This window comes from Drosophila ficusphila, unplaced genomic scaffold (assembly GCF_018152265.1).
Source record: "Drosophila ficusphila isolate 14025-0441.05 unplaced genomic scaffold, ASM1815226v1 contig_855, whole genome shotgun sequence".
NCBI lineage: Eukaryota > Metazoa > Arthropoda > Insecta > Diptera > Drosophilidae > Drosophila > Drosophila ficusphila.
Window position 1 is genome coordinate 1,736,133 of NW_025064807.1, and position 19,579 is coordinate 1,755,711.

General features: G+C 36.4%; 1 protein-coding gene across 1 annotated transcript in view; it reads left to right on the plus strand.

Moving 5' to 3' along the window:
- The first annotated feature begins 531 nt into the window (after positions 1-531).
- The window catches only part of LOC108100115, a 47,338-nt gene continuing 28,290 nt past the window's right edge, over positions 532-19,579 (plus strand). The window contains exons 1-2 of the mRNA XM_017203864.2: positions 532-1,269; positions 4,144-4,443. Of these exons, the coding sequence (XP_017059353.1) occupies positions 4,290-4,443 (154 nt within the window). The 5' untranslated portion in view covers positions 532-1,269; positions 4,144-4,289. The remainder of the gene's footprint in view (positions 1,270-4,143; positions 4,444-19,579) is intronic.

Consider the following 19,579-nt stretch of genomic DNA (forward strand, 5'->3'; position numbering starts at 1 on the left):
GCACTGATTGGTTCAACAGGTGCGCCACAACCGTTTTGACAGCGTTCTTAATGGCAACTTTTCGCCTGGAAATTTGTTGTACGATGTTTAAAAAGTGGGCTCAATATATGTAATATTTACTTGCAAAATTCACCGTTTTTTTCCGACAGTTTGCACGGAAATTTTAGATCTTATTTAGTTTTCCCCAAACTGCTTTCACTGCTTGCAGTGCAGAAAGAACATTTAAAGCAGTAAATATCCCTTATGCATAAATTCCCCCGCTTGGGGAAATAATTTTAGAACAAGAACTAAACAGTCTTCCGGTGTGAAAGCAGTAGAGCAACATTTCAGGGTCTAAATGGACATTTTTAGAAACTAAAAATGGTCCACGAAAATAATGAAGCAGCGCTTATACAATTAAAGCAGTAAAACCCAAATGGAATTTTGAGATTTAGGAAACGTTTAAATATTTTTATGTACATAAAGGTTTTAGTTTTACTCACAAAGAAGTTTTAAATTATTCGAATTATGTTTTTGACTTACCCTGAAAAGAATAAATTTAGGCGGTATTATATAAGAACAATACCTTCAAAATTCTGCAATCGTAAAAAAAATATTAATTTTAACTTAAAGAATTCGAAATGTCCAGCGACCGGTAACAATTGAAAAACTGCTTTGAATGTTCCCCTATCAACCCCTCCTTGGAACACAGGGAATTTCCCAATTTGCCGCAATGTGAACACTTTCGGAGTGCGCCTTCTCCATCCTGCTTGTCCCGTTCGTCCTGCTCGTGGTTTTCGGGACTCGGTTAACATCGGAACGGTTACTTCAGCGAAACGGCGGAAACAACAATACGGAAAAGCTCCGGCCTCGGTTGCCGCAGTCTCACATGAATTCCAAGTCGCGGCGCACGTGTTTGGTCCTTTGGCGGGGCTTCAACATCGAGTCCTTATCGCAGAGTGTAAACCAGCCATCGCATCGCATCGCAACGCAAGGATAACTCGTAGTTGCCGCTCTCGTTTGCGGTGTTGCGGTTTCTCGCGGAAGGCAACTTTTAAACGCCGTAGAACCACGTTTCGCACGTTTTTCCGAGTAGTGGGTGACACTGAAAAGGCAAAGGGGATCGATCGGGTTCGATTTCATTGAATGTAATGTGATTAAGGGAAAGTGAAGTTCTCAATTGGAGGCCGCTTTATGCGGCCAGTGAAAGATATTGTCCACAAGCCAGCCAGCAATTAAACAAATTCAATAAATTACTGACAAACTCAATTAATGAAAGTACAACCCAAAGTGAGTCAAACAACGCCTTAATTATCCCCAATGTTTTTATTCGCACCTTGAATCTGTTCACTTTTCTTTCCTTTGCGTGAATCAGAAATAAATCAGAGAAAGACATTTATTTTTCATCGGAAATGAACTTAAACTTGCGACGTGATTTAATGCCAATCGAAAATGCATTTGTTTCTCAGGTTTCTGCGAAATCCAACGCTTCGGGATGGCGGTGCTAAAAAAACAAAAAACACTTTTTCAGACCTCAGTTCAAATTCGTGTCAGTTGCATAAACAACAAAGTATTTTCTGCTTTTTTTGCACCCAAATCAAAGTTTTTCCATGTTAAGTTGGAAGTTTTTCAAAGTTCTTCGTCGTGTTGTCTGCTTTTGAAGTTCCTTCGCCATTTTTTTCGCCAAAGTCCAAGACAAAAAAATCAGAAGAACCTAATGAGCACGTGTGTTATGGATTGAAATGAGTCCTGATTTCTTTTGAGTTTTCGGTGGTGGTATAAATTGAGTACGGGTAATTAATTCCTGAAAGCAAGGAACAGGAGAACGGGAAGTTGGAAAGGTCAAAGTTTCGAAGCGTTTGGTAAATAAACTTTCAACAGCCAATAATAAGTGCAGTTTTGAACTTTTTGAAACTTTAACGGATATGTACATTTGATTCATGGATAATTTCCATGATGACTTTTCCCCAAGGATGAGCATATTCAATGGGGCTTAAATAATGTTAACAAAAGACCTGTTGGTCAAATGTATATATACAAAGTATATATATAATCCTGGGAATTATTAATTATTGTAAATATTTATTAATATTCATTTAAATCGTTTGTTTCTTATTAATTTACTTCTTGTATTTATGTATATCTTTAATTTAGGTGCTTTAAATTTACTTTTTTGTAGAAATGCTGATATACAAGACCCTTTTAATGAAGAAGGCTCTTTTGTCGCCCTATTTACTTAAACATGAACTCTTTAAAATTCACAAAAAATTAAATGAAACCGTCCTGAGGGCTTTAAAGGGACTCGACAGAGGCCAAGGACCTTCTAGGACTTTTTGCATACGCCCTTTGTTGGCCATTAAATTAAGTGCCGCTTGAAGGAATAGAAGTAGATGAGTTTGTCTCTCATTAATCTTATAACCTAATAAAGAAGGGCCTTCACAGGACATATGTCTAGGGACAATCTCAAAAAAATAAATGTATATATACATTGAAATCGAATCCAGGCCTTTTTCTCGGCTCTTCTTTTCATCTAATTGAATTTGCCTACAAGAGTTTTTGTTTGAATTTTCTTCTTTAAGATCAAGTGGTCTCCAGGTGCTGTTGAGGCTTTTTGGCCGATGTCCAGGTGATTAATGTGCAGCCAGGTTTGTTTAATTAACTTGTATTCATGTCTGAGGCACACAGACGAGGACAAAAGCCAGAGGCCAACATTGATAAGTGGCCTCACTTTTATTTAAGTGAGTCCAAACACACATAATTTGGTGACAGATTGCATTTGTGGCACTTTTAGTGTCCTGAGGAAATAACCCAAATGCAGTGGTAATTGGTATTTAATCATCTAATAAGCCGCCAAGCCTGTGAAAATCACTGAATTCAATTAACCATCGATGCCAGGAATATAACAATTACAGCATGAACTTTAAACTGATTCCACGTTCATTTGATGACCATTGTTTCACTGGCTACGCAAAAAACAGCTCATTACACAAAGATGAGGATGAAAAACATTTAATAGCTGTGATTACCTGAAGGGTCAGAGGGCAACAGTGTCGATTCGATTTGGTCTTTAGTATCGCATACAGTATCTTTTGGATCCAGTATCTATTGAATCCAGTATCTATAAAAGGGCTTAAATTTATACACACCAGGCCGCCTTTTGTGAAAAAATTACCATTTTAATTGGATTTTGGCCTTTACATGTAATATTTTTGAGTCATCAAGGCCACCACCGCATGCACACCTTTGAATTGCACAATTTGTGTATTTCATGGCCCAATAAAAAACTATTTGAGTGCTATCAGCGGGATGTAAATATTAATGCAGTGGTTAGCAATGGATAAGGACTCGCTGGACAGGAATACCATCCTTGTGAAATGCCAACAGACAAGCAATATTATATGGGGGCTCAACAAATACAAACACAAAATTCGAAGCAGAAAAAATAAATTAATGCGACAGCAATTTGATACGGGATAAATGATGCGAATGAGGGACATTTATTATGAAGGCCTACGTTTAAAAGCAATGTTCGCTGAAGTTAAATTGTGTGCGCACATTGAATTCGATGGAACCCAAAAAATTTAACCAGTTTGTGGCAGAAAGATTTTCATTTTGTATATGCTATATTATTAGCTTGAATTGTATTTATTTTGATGGAAGCTGTCACATTTAATTCATAATTTAACAATGCATAAAAAATCTATACATTTTTTTTAAATCGATAACAAAACAATTTGTTTTGTCTGACCAAAGCAGATTGCTGACCAGATTATAATAAATAAATGGATATTTTTTTCAAATAAAAATGGGCATCAATTATTTAATTGGATTAATAATAAAAGCCATGAATAATTGTGTGCTTAACTAATGTTGATATTTTGACAACAATGATTTATTTAGAAATATTTTGGTTTATTAAAAAAATAATGTGCATTAAAACTGAGCCACTCAGCAAAATAACATTAAAGGGGGATAAATTATTTAAATGGAATTAAGCGTCATAAATCCTTTTATTATTTGGCAGCATTTGCATTATTTATAACATTTCTAAATAACAAAAAACAAAAACAAATGCTCTGATCACAATAGAGTCAATTAATAAAGCAACTCAAATAAATTTCCAAAAATAATTGGATTAATTAAAATGTTTTCCTCCCATTACAGAATGCACTTCAAAGACGATTGAGATTGTTCTTTACCAAAACACTTGCAGTAATGTGAGCCAAAGTACCTGCAGTGAAGGTGCAAAATAACACTCAAGTAGTCCTTGAGGAGAATAATTATATATAAATAAAGTCAAGCACAACCAAATGGGCAAAAGTACGATGGCGATGGATGGGAAATCCTTCGGCTGCATCTGTACGCCAATCCTCGTCATAATGATAAGCATTTCGAGAGCCTGGACAATGCAGCAACAACACTTGAGTCCTGCCATCCAACAGCATCCTGGAGTTAAATCATTATGTAAGTTGCACACACGCTTATCCACACACACTCGTATCTTTAATTGAATTCCACAGGTAGGCAAACACTCTTGATTCTCTCCCTTGTGATATTAATAATGTGATGCTGCAATTATCTACTGCCAAGTGGCTATCGGAAGCTATGCCAGAGATTTAGATTACTTAAATTGTTGCTATCGCACATAGAATGGCCTCCCTTTTATCGATCAAACCTCAATTATCAATCAAACAAGGTCAACAAAGTGGATTAATTTCATTAGGGGAATAAATATATACATTGCAGTTGGTTTTGGATTATAAATTACAGCCTTAAGGTTTCTAAAAGAGTTTGCAAATTAAGTTAGTAACAGATTTTTATAAATTTTAAAAAAAAATATTAAGGGAAGTCTAAGAAATATTTCAGAGTACATAATAACTTTACCTAGATGACACAGATCACTTCCCCTAAAAAATCATAAACATGTGCTACCTATTCATTCCTTTACTGAATTCCTTGTGTATGGGGAACGTTTTTTCCAGCTTGGCTTGGCTTAATGCAGCGAATGCCTAAATCAATTATGGCCAGCAGGCGGAAAACGCACAGAGGACTCAAGCAAATAGGCAAATAAAGCAAATAAGCAAGCAAAGAATAAAATCTACTTAGCACATGTAGACTTTAATTAAATCATGGCCAAAAGGGGAGTGGCGCATAGACAGCGGCAGCGACGGTTTATGTTGGCCTTCATCCTAATCTGCAGACACCCAGCCGGAGCACATCCTTCAGATACTTTTTGGGGGGAACGAAGAAGAAGAAGAAGAAGAAGAAGTAGTAGAAGAAGAAGAAGAGTGCTGTGCCGTGAACTCTGTCGTGGTTGCGGCTTTCAGACGTCGGCAGTCAACGCGCCCCGACTTTTTATGATTATGCCTGGCGTTACTTGGTCATGTTGGCCCCTTCCCTCTTCTCGAGAAAAAACCACAACAATAATGCTCTGCAATTTGCGACGGGCTAAAAAGTGAATCCTGATACGCTGTTAGAAAAGATAAAGGTGTTGAGTTACTAATGTCTAGGAATTCTCGACTCACAAATGTGTTCATTTAAACGTGTGCTATCGAATTTAATTGAATTTGCCCAATATACTCTGCAGACAATTTTGCAGACAATTTCATTTGAAATATAAATAACAGCTTTAATATGGTTTGATATTGGTATACTAAATTAAAGCATTCACATATTTGTAAATAATTAACACAATTACTTAAAAGTTGTTTACTTAAGTTTTAATTGGAAATTTAGTTGATTATATGTAATTTATAGTGTAGATTATATATTATTAAATGTAATTTTATTTATGTATTACGTACTAAACGTTTAAGTCTATACAAACTAAAATTTAATTATTTCATGGGCCAAAAAGGTTTTTGACTAAATTACAAGTTCGCATTGTAAAGCTTGAAAACCTTAAATTTTGTATCCGAGTAAAATGTTTATCACACTGAACCGATTGATAGATCAATAAATGCATTGCAGATACTTTTCTTCTTGTCCTCACTTTTTCGCCTTGCGAGCATCCTCAAATATATTTGAATTGTATTGGAAAGTGTTTCACCTTCTTTCTATTGGATGTTCGCCTCACTTCTCCCTTTCAATCTGCCCAATAAGCCCAGAGAAAAAACAATTTACGAGTATTCTTGCAGCACTATTTGTGGACCACCTGCACTTGTACAGAGTTTTCTCTTTCTTGTCCACATTGTTCCCTCTATGTGGCTATTGACTTTTCTTGCCACTGACTTCGTGATGTGGGCAACAAGAGTCCGGAGTGGAGAAAGCACCCGTCATAAGGGAAACTCAGCCGGCTGTTTTCCACTTTTGGGCCAAAGTCAGCCACAAACAGCAGACAAGAAAGTCGTGGGAAATGCAAGTGATGTCCGGGAAACCCCACGGTTTCCCAGGGGATTTTCACTAGCCACCTGACTCAAGAGTCCGGAAAAATCAACTCAAGCTTTCCTTCTTCCCGCTTGTTTCCCTTAGGAAAAGTGGGGTGGCCGGAAAATGATCGTAAAATTATTTTATTGCCAGCCAGTCTGGCCGCACAATTAAACTCGAATTCGTGCGAAATCCTTAAACCATCAAAGGGAATTATTTAAAATTCAAAAATTCCGCACAAGCAGTTGTCGTGTCAATTAATAAAAGTTACGATTATTTTGTAGCAGTAAAAAAGATTGAATCGCGGCCATTCAGACTATAGTTGCCTCACTTACAAAGAGCCATTAAAACGTCCATAAAAAGGGTTTTCATGCAATATGCTTTTAAGTGGTTTTAAATATTTTCAAGAATCATTTTAAGGACCTCTTGTTATGGCTGTTCTTTGTATATACAAAAAAGGGCTTTTTAAACAGATGCCTAGGAAGTGCAGATAATTATTTTAATGCGGGGAATCGTTATTAATTTAATGACCTAAGGGATTAAGTAGTTAATTATTTTAATTTCAAGTGGAAATAACTTTTCATTTAACGTATTTAATGTAATTTTAATTATGTAGCAGTCGCAAATGAAATTCCTCTGCCAGGAGTACAATATGTTTTTTATTCAATAATCATAAATTCAATAATAAATGTTAAAGGCAAAAGCAAGACAAAAAAAACAAACATACATCTGTAGGACAAAGCCATTTTGCTTCCTATCCTATATTCCTATATTCCACTTTAGCTGGACTCTACTTTTTTTCCTTGCTGTTTGTGTGTTGTCCTAGAGTCCTGGCTGCAGGACCCTCGGCCATTACGGCCTGGGCATAAGGAAACCATATAAATACAAGCTCATAAAAATCATGGCTGCATGTCCTTTGTGTTGAATTGTGGGTTTTGGTCCTGCCTTAACAATTGTGTGTTTTTAGGTCAGTCCGTATGTCCACATGTTTGTTATTTTTATTTACAAATGTGCCGTGAAGTATTTACCAGATCATTTTATTATGAAATAAATATATATAAATGGTTAAAAAGAAATGTGTACAATTTATTGAACTTAAAGATGTCAGCTTATTTTAAAAAAGACTTTTCACCTTGCAGGAAAATAGGTTTTCACTTTTGATTCACAAGCAGCTAGACATTTACTACATTACGTCGTATTTTTTGATTTAAGCCATGATTTGCAATTCCAATAAATTTGTTGCAATTTTTAAATGCAGCCTGAATTTTTGTAGTGGCGAATAATATCCAGCCAGGGTCACAAAATAATCGAAAATGCCAAGCACGTTGGCCGAAATGCAATCTAATTTAAATGACTTAACGGGAGGGCCGAATTGGACAAACAAAAACAAACGGATGCCATGTTCCATTTTGGGAAAATATGAGAGTTGCACATGTGGCAGATGCCGAAATAAAACTCCTGCAGTCAGAGATCCAGCAGATAGGCCCATCATGGTATCCATGTGTAATTTTACTTTTAGTAGTTAGGTTTAAAAATTTATTAGAGGATTTCAAGAACAATACAGAATTCCGAATCAAACTTATATTTTAAAAGTTCATAAATATTTTATAATAAGAAATAGAGCAATTATTTGATTGGCAACATTCTTTTTTTGAAATTAATACCATAAAATACACCTCTTTTTAAAGCTAAACTTTACAAAAATATATCTTAAAACAAGTAAGCATCAACGCATGTTTTGGAAACGCAATATCTTCATTAAACCAATTTTTTTTGTAACATTTTCCAAATTACAATGAACTCTTGTAGAACTCGAGCACCGGGCTAGAAAACCAATTTCGGTACATGTGTAAATAATGATTTTGCTCTGCGGTCGTGGGAGTGAGTTGCAATCGTTCAACTGAAATAATCGTTACACATAAATTTGGCCTCCAAAAAATATTAGCTTTGGGTGCCTTTGGTTCACCTAAAGCATGTCTAAAACAAAAACCCAAACACTTTATTTGCTGTGCGTATTGTGACTTTTTTATACGCATGGGTATACTGAGTTGTAGGTGACTTTGACAGAAAAACAAATGTTTGAAGTACAAAAACTTATTAAAAAAATTATACAAAATTGTATATATATGATTTTGTTTTATTAAACTTAAGTCATTTGAAAGCGTCTTATTTTATTAGCCAGCTTGTAAGTGAGGATATCGGTTCATCGGTTTCAAAGTGCAAATTCAATAGCTTGGATGCTGAGTTTCTTTATTGGTGTGGCGAAATGTGTAACAAATCTTTTCCACTGTGAAAACATTACCCTTACGAGGCATAAAAGTTGACATATGTAGCAGACGACGCACATACATTCTGGGATTTCTGGGAACAAATCTACAATGGAAAAGTCTGTATTGGCTGTGACAATAAGCCAAAAAAGAAACATGAAATCAAAAAGCAAGGCACACATACATGGAAATAAATTTTCTGGAGGGGGGAGGGGTTTTCCCCGGAGTTTGTGGGGGGAGTTTCCCCTACGAAAACCCCTACTAAAGCCGTTCTGTTAGATTTATTTCCGTTTTTCTCACTTTTGTTGCAACTTTTTGTTTTGTTCTTGTTTCGAGTGTTTTTTTTTTATGCTTTTTGTACTTTAGGTTTATGTTTGCGGGAGGGTCTGGTATTAGTTTAGTGCTATGCATACCGATTTTGGGGCGTGGCAACTCGGTAGCAAAAGGTCGGTTTTTGTTGGCATCAATTTAAAAAGCATTTTTACCCCAAAAAGCAGATTAATAAAGTTTCAAACTAATAAAAACCATTAAATGGGTAAGCTCCTCATTTTTGGTTTCCTTAGAATCTTAAATTTTATTTAAATTAGTAATTATTCTGAGGAGATGAAAATAAAACAACTGGTAATAATTGTTGTTGTTTGTTTTTAAAACTTATGTTGTTATAGGGCCGCTCTGCAGAGAAAACTGTGATATGATACCCATAGCGAGTATATATACTTTTATGTAGATACAATTTACCCTATTAGGGAATTTTGCTGAAAGTATTTGAAACCAGCAGTTGCAATGTTCGCAACGATAACAAACGATGCTCGGCTTAAAACTAAAGGGGCAGAGTGCAAAAGACGCAGGAGAAAACAAGTTAACAAGTTAACGGTAGGAAAATAAGTACACACATGCACGCACACAAACAGTGGACCCTCAATATGTGCAATAATACCTTGCTAACTAAAATGACCAAACAAAGCTTGTCTGTCAAAAAAAAAATATATGTTACATTATATATTTCATCATTAATTTTAAACTGCATTTTTAGTTTGTTCAAATAAAGAAACATTTAAAGATTATATTTTATAGCATACATTTATGCGCCAATAAGAATATGTAATCAATTCAATGAATTTCATTGTACTCTTATAAAAGAAAAATATTTTCCTAATGCAGAAATAGTTATTTTAAATAAATACGAAAATTAATAGACATGAACAATTATTGCTGAAAAATGGGATCCTTTTTTGACTAATCAAATTAAATATTTAATTTTTTTTTTTTCGTAGTTTTATGCTTTGAGTACTGATTGAGGCAAATGCAGTGTTTCGATTGTTTGCTGGTGTTATTTGATGTATAAATAGTACTGATTTTAAAATAAATACACAGCTTTTTACGCAGAACTTAATTTAGGTCGGTTTGATTGCGAAATTCTCTTTTTGTAACAGAGAAAGGCCATTTTGGGGCTAATGACCAATTCGATTATTTTAAGGTGCGAAGAAATGCTTTCCGGTAATGACGAGACACGGGATGGCCATCAGGGCCGCAGAAAATTAATTAAAATAAAACGTAGTAGCTGCGAATGCCCACTGTTTTTCCGGAGTTCTCGGAACTAGCAGTATAATAACCTTTTGTCGGTCCCATCGCCATACAACCGATTGTTGCCAGCTGATAAAGTAAGCTCCTGGACAAAGTTGGGGAAATGTGCGGGGAGGGGATGGAAAGGGGGAGGGGGTGGGAAATCACGGGGGGTAGAAGCCCCAGGCGGAACATAGAGGAAAAGCTAAAGCAACAACCATTTCGCTAAATTACAAACAATGCTTATTTGTTGTTTATCTGTGTAAAGCATCTCTGTGACACTTTCAGGCCACGAAAGTCTTGCCAGAAGGGAAAGGACCCAGGATCCAATGGCGGGGATCCCCCTTTCAGCCTCCCTTCCCCTCCCCTTTCCCCTCCACTCCACATTTGTAATTGAGTTGATAAAGCTTCGGTGCGGCGGTCGCATTGTTTGTGTAATTTGTGTAATGCATGCAAAGTTAATTACCTCGGGGAGCTTGGTAATTAGAATTGTGATTGAACGCGCCTCGCAGTGCCGTTGACATCCCTTTACGTATTTACTCACTGAAGGATTCTTCACCCCCCTTTCCCCCTTTTTCCCCACTCCTTTCTCATAAATCAACGCCATAAATTGTCCTTGACAAGCCATTGCCCCTCGCCCCCAAAAAGTCGGTTATGTTCATCTGTCTGACTCACCTGATTGTTCTCGTCTCATTTGCCACTTTTTCTGAAAAGTTGTCGCCGTCGAGTTCGCAGACGTTTTTCAATTAACACGGCCAGAAAGTTTGTTTGTCGAGCCGAATTATTGCCATTATACTCTTCACAATTGTCAGGTGATTTTCGGTTAAAGAAAAGCAATTTAAATCAATATACTCGCAGTACAAACTTTCCAGACAAATCGAAAGGGAAACAAGCAAGGAAAACAAATTACGAGTACAACCAATAAATCACACAATTTAAAAGGAGCTGTTTTATTAAAATAACTCACATATTGGTTTCTTTGGCTCTTTTTTTTGTTCAAACTAAACAAAGTAACAGTTTCCATATCTGTTTTAAATGAATGTAAAAAGGTAATAGATAAGCTTCTTTTGATTTGCAATCAATTTGGCAACTTTTGTCAATACGAAAAGTAAAATCAAAATTTGCAGTTTCTAAGCCATTTGAGAGAAATAGTTTTCATGCATGTTGCCACTGTCAACTTTTCCAATTGCATAGAAAAATCACATGAAACATATTTTTACCCAAACCATTGAAATCTGAGAGTTTAAAGGGCATTGATTTCGATTATTTTTGTTAAATTGTACAGATAACCAAATAAGTTTTAATAAAAAATATGTTTGCTTTTTAAAAGGAGTATTCCGAAATTATAAAAGTTCTTATTTTCTTTTGCTTTGCTCTGTTACTTTCATTTAAGTTTTTCGTTTCGATTACATGCCTGTCGGAAGTTGCCAATTTCTTGAGTTTCTTTTGACGTCTTTTACAGTTTTGTGCCGAATATCGGCGAAGGAAGTTTCCTATAAGCCAATCAATTAAAAGCTATTTCTGGTTACTATGTTAGTTTTCGAGATCGACATTTTTGTTAAGTGAATTGATGGCTGACAAATGGAGGAAATGGTTTCCAAGTTTTGCTTGAAAGGGGTTAAAAAGAAAGGAATTTCGTTCAATTAAGGTTTTTTTTTACATTTATGAGGAAGTAAATATTTTTTTAAATTACAAATTGTTAATATTGATCTGATAAATACTATAAAATCTAAAGGTTCCTCTTTTAAATATTCTCGTATATTAAAAGGCAAATGGATCTACAAAAAAACTTTTGAAAAAACACCTTTAATGTTGGAAAACACGAAGTTTTATGTTGCTTCTTTTTTATTTTCTCTACCTTTTCAATGAAAGTTTTTTAAGAACTTTACACAAAGCATTGAGAAAAACTTTTGCATTTCTGTTGCATAAAGGTGAGTAGTGTCAGTGAAAATAGTAAGAAAAGAAGCTCGCTCATTTTCTCCGAAGAGTTTTCCCCTGGCGAAAGTCTCAAACGTCAAAGGCGTCTAAGCACTCAATGTAATTGAGCAACACTTAAGCAATATGCGCCTCATTAGTTGCCTGGCAAAACAAACAAGCGAGGGGGGAAAGTGGAAAAGCTGGCTTGTATGACAGAAAACACACACACCCACACACATATAAACACGGTAGAAAACACTCGACGGAAAATGAAGGAGTGAACTTCACGCCAGAATGATTTCGTTTGGCGTCAACCGGAACTGCGAAAAGCTGCGGGAAATTCAAGAAGCGAGCTGCCTTAGTTGGTCTATCCATATGTTTTGGCCACAAATAGGAACATATAGCTACGTGCCTGCTCATCTTCTCGAGTTTTGATACGTGCTCTGCTTAATTTCGAGTTTATGCTCTTCAGGTCTCGATTACACGGCTTCCAGAGGAATGCATCGAAACTTCGCCCACAGTTGGCTGTCGGTCTCTTACTTTCGCTTGTTTCGCAATTTATTAGCTGCAACAAGTTGGACGGGCGAAGAAAAATAATGAGCGACGAGGCAGCTTTGTTTGGTTGTGCAACACTGGCTCGGAATTCTCCTTGTTGTCGGTGAATGTGTGTTTAAGGCACTCTTTTGTTTGTTGTTCGACAGTTTCTCGTCAAAATATCTATTTATGCGCTCATTTTGCGAAGATTGTTGTGTCTTCGCTTCTCAGCTTTTGTAAAAGTTTTACCATGGGAATATTCAATAAAAAAACAACAAGAATACAAATACAGCAGTGCGTATGAGTAATGTTTAAAAGTCTATAATTGTGATTCTTTACAATACAAATTATTTATGTGTTTATCATTTACATTTGTTAACAAAATTTATAGTTTTCTTTTGTGAAAGTCTTTTGCAAAAAATGAATTAAGTTTTTGATTTATTTACAACCCCATGAACACTCTATAACCACTTTATAAAAATAAATTTTGGCGGAATTAAAACATCCCATCTGACAAAATACTAAAATATGTATTCTCCAGTTAATGGTGTACTTTGAAACTTTTGGAATAAAAAATGATTTTGGAATATTTCAGTCTTAAGTGACAAAGAAAATAATAACAAGCTCCAGAATTTATTGTTTGTAGGTAGTACATAAAATTTCTACTATTCCAATGCCTTTTATGTTTCAATCAAGTTAAACAGCCCGTTCGATTTGTGATATGCGCAGCGTCGAGAATAATTAAGTGCAACTTAACGCTGAAATGGCGAGGTATGTTTCCTATTTGAGTCCTGTCAGGATCTACCGCATTTCGCGGTATACTGGTTTGAAATCGGAGTGCAATGTTAAGGGGAAAGCATACGATGCTCCTACGGCATTTTGCTGCGGGGTATGATTAGAGGATGAAATTTTAAACACTGTTCGTTCAAAAATTTCAAAAGCATTGCCACGGTATTTTCCGTCGAAAAGCTGTCAGAATTTGCGAAATACAGCGAAACCTCCACAAATTCGCTGCAGGACAAAAGTGTAGAGTTTGCGATAAATAGTAAAATAGGTGGATATCATTTAAGTGGAGTTGAGTGGATTTTAAACTAGTTTTTTGTTGATTTTACAATTTATGCCAGAAAAAATATTGAATTACAAAATACCACAGCCAAGTAAATGTAAACTGCGCATGTTATTTTTTCAACTGCAAAATAGTCTGATTACAAAATTAGGTGATTTTGGTATCAAGAGTGAACCTTCTGTTGGCATTCCATGGGAAAATATTTAATCTGTTTTACAACCAAAATAAAAGGTTTCCTATTCAATTATACGTAATTATACAAGTACAAGTTTTATTGTATGCGAAGTTTTCTGTAATTAAACCCAATCAAAATAGGTAAATAAATGCAAATTGAAAGATAAACAAAACAAATATCATATTATGAGCAATCGGGGACTCTACTCGCTAACGACCAACTGTTCGTATAAATTCTACATTATAAATCGAATCGCCCACATTTGCTGGTTGTAAGTCGCCATGAATCGTTCGTCCCAAATATTCCTGGAACACATTGAGCATTTAATTTCCGTTGAAAGATCTAGTAAATCGGTTTCCAAATCGCCTGGCATTAAATCCATTCGCATTTGGTTAAGTGACATCAGTGGTAATCATCAATGTTTTCAAAAGAAACCCAAAAAACATTCCCCAGTTACGAAAATGAAGATAAAACCTCGAGTCTTTTTCAACTGGAGATTATTCAGGCAAAAATTTCTGGATGGATTGAAGAAGCTGTTCAAGATATTAATGTGGAGGAAAATAATTATTTAAGAAAAAAAAAATAATAAATAAATAATTTATGTATTTGCTTTAATGTAATATTAATCATATATGTCGGATTAAACCCTCTCACATTTTGTCTATAAAATAAAGTATTAAACATTAATTGACGGCAGCCCATTGAAGCATTCACTTTGACTTCAATCCAACAAGTTGGCCACGCAAAAAAAGGCACTTATAATTTTTATGTTTTTATGGCCGGCTAATGGTTGAAAATGCCATAATGGAGAGCGTAAATTAAAGTCATAATTTTTAGAGTTTGTAATCCTTGAATTACACAACGATTTCGTTTTTATGCCGCCATCTGCTTCATTTAGGCTAATGAAGCGTTCCGAGGAACCTAGCATCGGGTCGTCCATTAGCCAATTAAATGAATTAAAATAATATTCACTGCCTTTGGCGGGAAGACAAACACAAAGGACCAAACCGAACTCCGCAAACAGCACTGGCTAATGAAAACATATTGCTGGAGGAGAGCATAGCCATAACTTCATTAGGTTCGCTGGAGCGTTGAGCCGGGTTCACGCGATATATTATATCAGTTCCGGAAAGCGGACAAGATTCCCCACTTCTCGCCCAAGAAATTAATCAATAAATCGCTGGCTACAAGCACCAATAAATGGATAACTTGCCAAGGCGAAGCAGCTGGCAAGTCAACGTCAAAGTGCTGAAAAAAAAATGTAAAGGAATTCGGTGGAGGGTAAGCGGATCAAGGACCAAGAACCAAGGACCAAGGAAAAAACCATCATGATTTATTTACTTTTGAATGTCTTCCGTGGCGAACTCTTGACCCCCAACTTGTGGTCCAAATGGCGGGGGATGAGGCCTCCCCACACATTTCATGAGTATTTTATTGGCTACGTGCAACTGCGCAAACAAATTTACATGACACTGAACTGAAAGGTGCTTACCTGCCACTCCTGCCACTCCTCAACCAAAAAATCCCCCACTAAAACACTTTTGGTGGCGCCCCTCAAACATTATTGAAAGATTGATGAAAGTTTGCGGCCGAGGAGTTTTGGCTTTCTCGTTTTCTAACTATCAAGTGAGCAGCCGCCCAGAGGAAAAATTCCTGTCAAGATAAATGACTTGAGTTTCCCTTTTTTTATACCTACAATATATTTATATTTGTGTGTTTGTGTGTGTTCCTATATATTTGACTATGTGTATCTGCGGAAAATTATTGCTGTGGGTGAATGCTTATAATGAATAATGAACGATTTTCCGCCCTTTTTCCCGGGAGTTTTATTGTGGCCAAACAATAAAATGCTTCGGCCATTCAGTAAATTTGTTTGTGGCCTGGCCAAAAGAACCAAAAGGACCTTCATGTGTTGGTCAAGATTCGCAATCGTGGATTTTCCTTTGTGGGAAAAGCGTTGATATGCCTTCACACTTTGATTTGGTTTCCAACTTCTGGCTCCCCGGATCGGAATGTATTAATAGCTTTTATAATGCCCGGACAGCGTATGTGTGCTTATATTTATGTATTATACAGAGAGTCGTATATTTTTGGCCATCTTGTGGGGTGTTTCTAGGCCCAATTTAACCGTCAGCAACTCACTCCCATTTGTCTGCCTTTCGCTCGATTTGCCGGGGTTTTTCGTTTGATTGAACGCTGCTCATAATTGATACATTCGGAATAAATCTGCTTGACCCATATTTCCCCTTGGGCTGCATGAAATCGGGTTTCCCTTATAAATGGTTTTCCTGATTGATCTGAGCCGTTGAAAGGGGTTCCCCGGCCATAATGATAAATAATTTCAATCAGGGGGTAAAAAAGGAGGAATAAGTGGAATAAATGGAATATATGAATTTAAGTTTCCCCACACCCGTAAGGTTTTAACTCGTTGAAACTGCGGTTTCGTTCGCATATTTTAGGGATATTTATGAGCAGGGAGCAGAAACCAGGCGACCTTTCCGCATACATGGCGTCCAGGCGACTTCCGTTTCCGCTCTGGCTGCGACATGGGAAAACTTTTAGCATTTATCGTATGAATTTCTGAAGCCATTTTCCATTTCCATGGGCGACATTTTCCACAAAAAATAAATTCAAATGCCAGCCGCAGTTCTTTTGTTTCACTTAACCCTTTCCCTTTTTTTTTCTCGAACTGCGAAAAGCCTTCAATGGAATGCATTTCGGCAAAAGACGTTTCTCTTTTGCTTAAATTTGTTTAGCTTGTAATTCTTTGATTTTCATTTGCCAGGCTAAATAAATATTAAATGAAAGTGCCACGCCGGCTGTTTGGCAAACTAAGCATCAACCCACAACAATTACACTTTCAACTACAGAGCTCGGCAGACTTTTCAGCTTTTCTGCAATGGCTTTTCAGCTCTGACATTTTAAGTAGGCATTGCCATGAAAGGGATATACGAGTACAAGTACTACTATATATGTACTATATGTTCTGCAGAAGGAGTGAAGTAAAAACCGCCTGGAACAGAGCTTCTGTTGTTTGCTTTGTGATTTCTGCCCCACAATTATGATCACACACAGTTGCTCAGTGTTCGTATTCCCATTACCCGATTCCCCCGAATCCCCCTGAATCCCCCTGAATCCCATGGAGGCATCCCCTTCCACTTCCATTTTCAGTTTCTGCTGAAATAGAAATAGAGCCATGCGATGACTTCTCCCCAGCAAAACAGGCAGAGAACACAGTGCGGCTAAAAAGTATGCGAGCACTCACATCCCACTCGCAAACCGAGCCTTTGTGTTCATGTTTGCCTTCATGGCTGGGTAATTGCGGCAACGCCTTTTCGTGGCACAATTGTGACGTTTTCAACGGCAAAGCAGACTGCTTAAGCACTCTATATATAAGACAATAAACAGTCAAGATAAGGTTTAGTATCTATGATTCAATCTAGGGGGAAGAACATGAAAAGTAAATAAGCAAACTATAAAAAGAGAATGATTAAAATAATATCTATCAGATACATTATTATAATGGAGTAGCAAATTAAAATTATTTATTTAAAAATCCATAGCTCATTAGTTTGAATTTTAAATGATAGATAATGAATTAAATCTATACGGGACATATAGAGTCTGTTTACTGAGCTCTCGCAATTACTTTAATTTTTAAATGCAATTAAATAACAAATTTGTTATGAAAAATTTTTTTTATTCAATTAACATGTATTTGATTTTGTAAAAAATGTGAATTATTTTTTATAAGGCAAGATTCGAAACTGGCATAGTAGAGATTTAAATCGTTAAATGTTTTTTTTTTGAAGTAGCAAAAATTTAAGCAAACATTTTATTTATCACGTACTCGTATTTGTTCACATTTTATTAAAATTCCTGAACAACTTTGATGGATGAATGTATAAGAATAATCGCAAAGGCCTTTAAATAGTCCAGCAGCAAATCTTCACTCCATCAAATTGGCCCTCTTTCTTTGTGTCAGAGCCAGATGTCCTTTTAGCCGGCTGTTTCCCCACTTAAGTACAGTAAGTAAACGGATGTTGACTCGCCTGTTGTGTTTTTTATGTAAGTTGACTGGTGCAACGGTCGCTTTTTTCCCTTTTTTGTATTGTTCATATTGTTAATTGTTGGCGCGTGCTTTCTATTCATTTGTAATGCGGCTTAAAGTAATAAAATAATTAAATAATTATATTTTTTTGCTGCTGTTTTTAGCTTGTTTGGGGCTAATTTTAAATGTATGATTTAGGGGCTTTGTTCACGCGGGGCTTGTTCTTCTTCAGCTTTTCCCACGAAATGTTTTTATTTAAGTACGTCCAGACACACACGTCCTGCCCCATTCTTCAAAGGACCTCAACTGCGACTTTTGGACAGTTTTATGGCTCGCATCATTCCGTCTTTTGAGCTCTTGGCCCCAAAACTCTCACCCCTTTTGCCGTTCGCCTGGTGACTTATTGGCGTAAAAGTTTTAGAGCCGTTTGGCCAGCAGTTAAGGTCAAAGGCCAGTCGGCCCCAGAGCCTCGGATCGCTTTCTGTATTGCACCCAAATGTGCGCCATAAAATATTTTACTGTCGTGCATCTGCGGAGCGTTCAGATTCTCACTCGAAAAGCCTTTTCCCCCTCGACTCCGCTTTTTAATGGAGAGTAATGTGTATCGGTTCGTTTTGCTGATAGAATGCACAAGTAATGGCTGCAACAAATTTGAGAATTATTTTCAATGTAGCCTTTGACAAATAAACGTAAACATTTTGAGCACATCATTTGCATAGAAATTAAATATTTCTTAAAAGTCTCTTTATGTTGTATACAATTTGAAATCGAAATATATTTTATATTTATTTGTCACTTAAATATTTAAAAAGAAATTTTATTATTTCTTATTATTTTTATTTTATATTAAAAATAAATCATAAAAAATAAATAAATAAATAATAAATAAATTATATTTAACATTTTTATTAAAAATTTTAAGCAATCATTGAAATATTTTGTGCATCGAACTAAGCATTTTTTTTTATTGTAAGCTTTCTTAAAAAATTTAGTATTCTTACTTTATTAAAAAGTGCATTGAAATGAATATTTTATTTTATATTTTCCTTAAGAATTCCATGCTCTCTCTTTCGCTTTAAAAGGTGGCTTTAAATATCACGCATACGGCGTGTTGTTAATAAATTACCCAAATTATGGACGTGAAGTCGTCAGGCGCAATGGCGTCCCAAACTGTTGGTCCTTGAGCCGAGGGACCGTGTATAACCGGCTTGAAACCGAGCCGGATTTCCACTAGATGGTGAAAGTTGAAGGAGGGGAAGGGGGAGGGTTCAAGGGAGGGGGAGGGAATAAGGAAAAGGGGGAGACCGAAGTCGAGGTCGACGTGAAGTGGCTGCCGTTGACGGCGACGGCATCTTAATAAATTTCCATGCGCAACACTTTGACGTTATTAATACGCTGGGGCTTCGAGTGCCACGCACGCACCTAAAACCGCTAACCAAATGACGGCGAATTTTGCTTAATTACACGGCTTATCCACAGCAGACACCCGACTAGTGCGGTTGCCACGTGGAAAGGGCTGCCAGCCCAAGGATTCCGAAGGCAAAATTAATTTCGAACGTCACATAGTGTAACGATTGCCTTCTACAACAGGATACTGCTCTTCGCTCTGTATTTATTTGCTTAAAATTCGAATGGCAATTTATGTGTTACTGTGTTACACA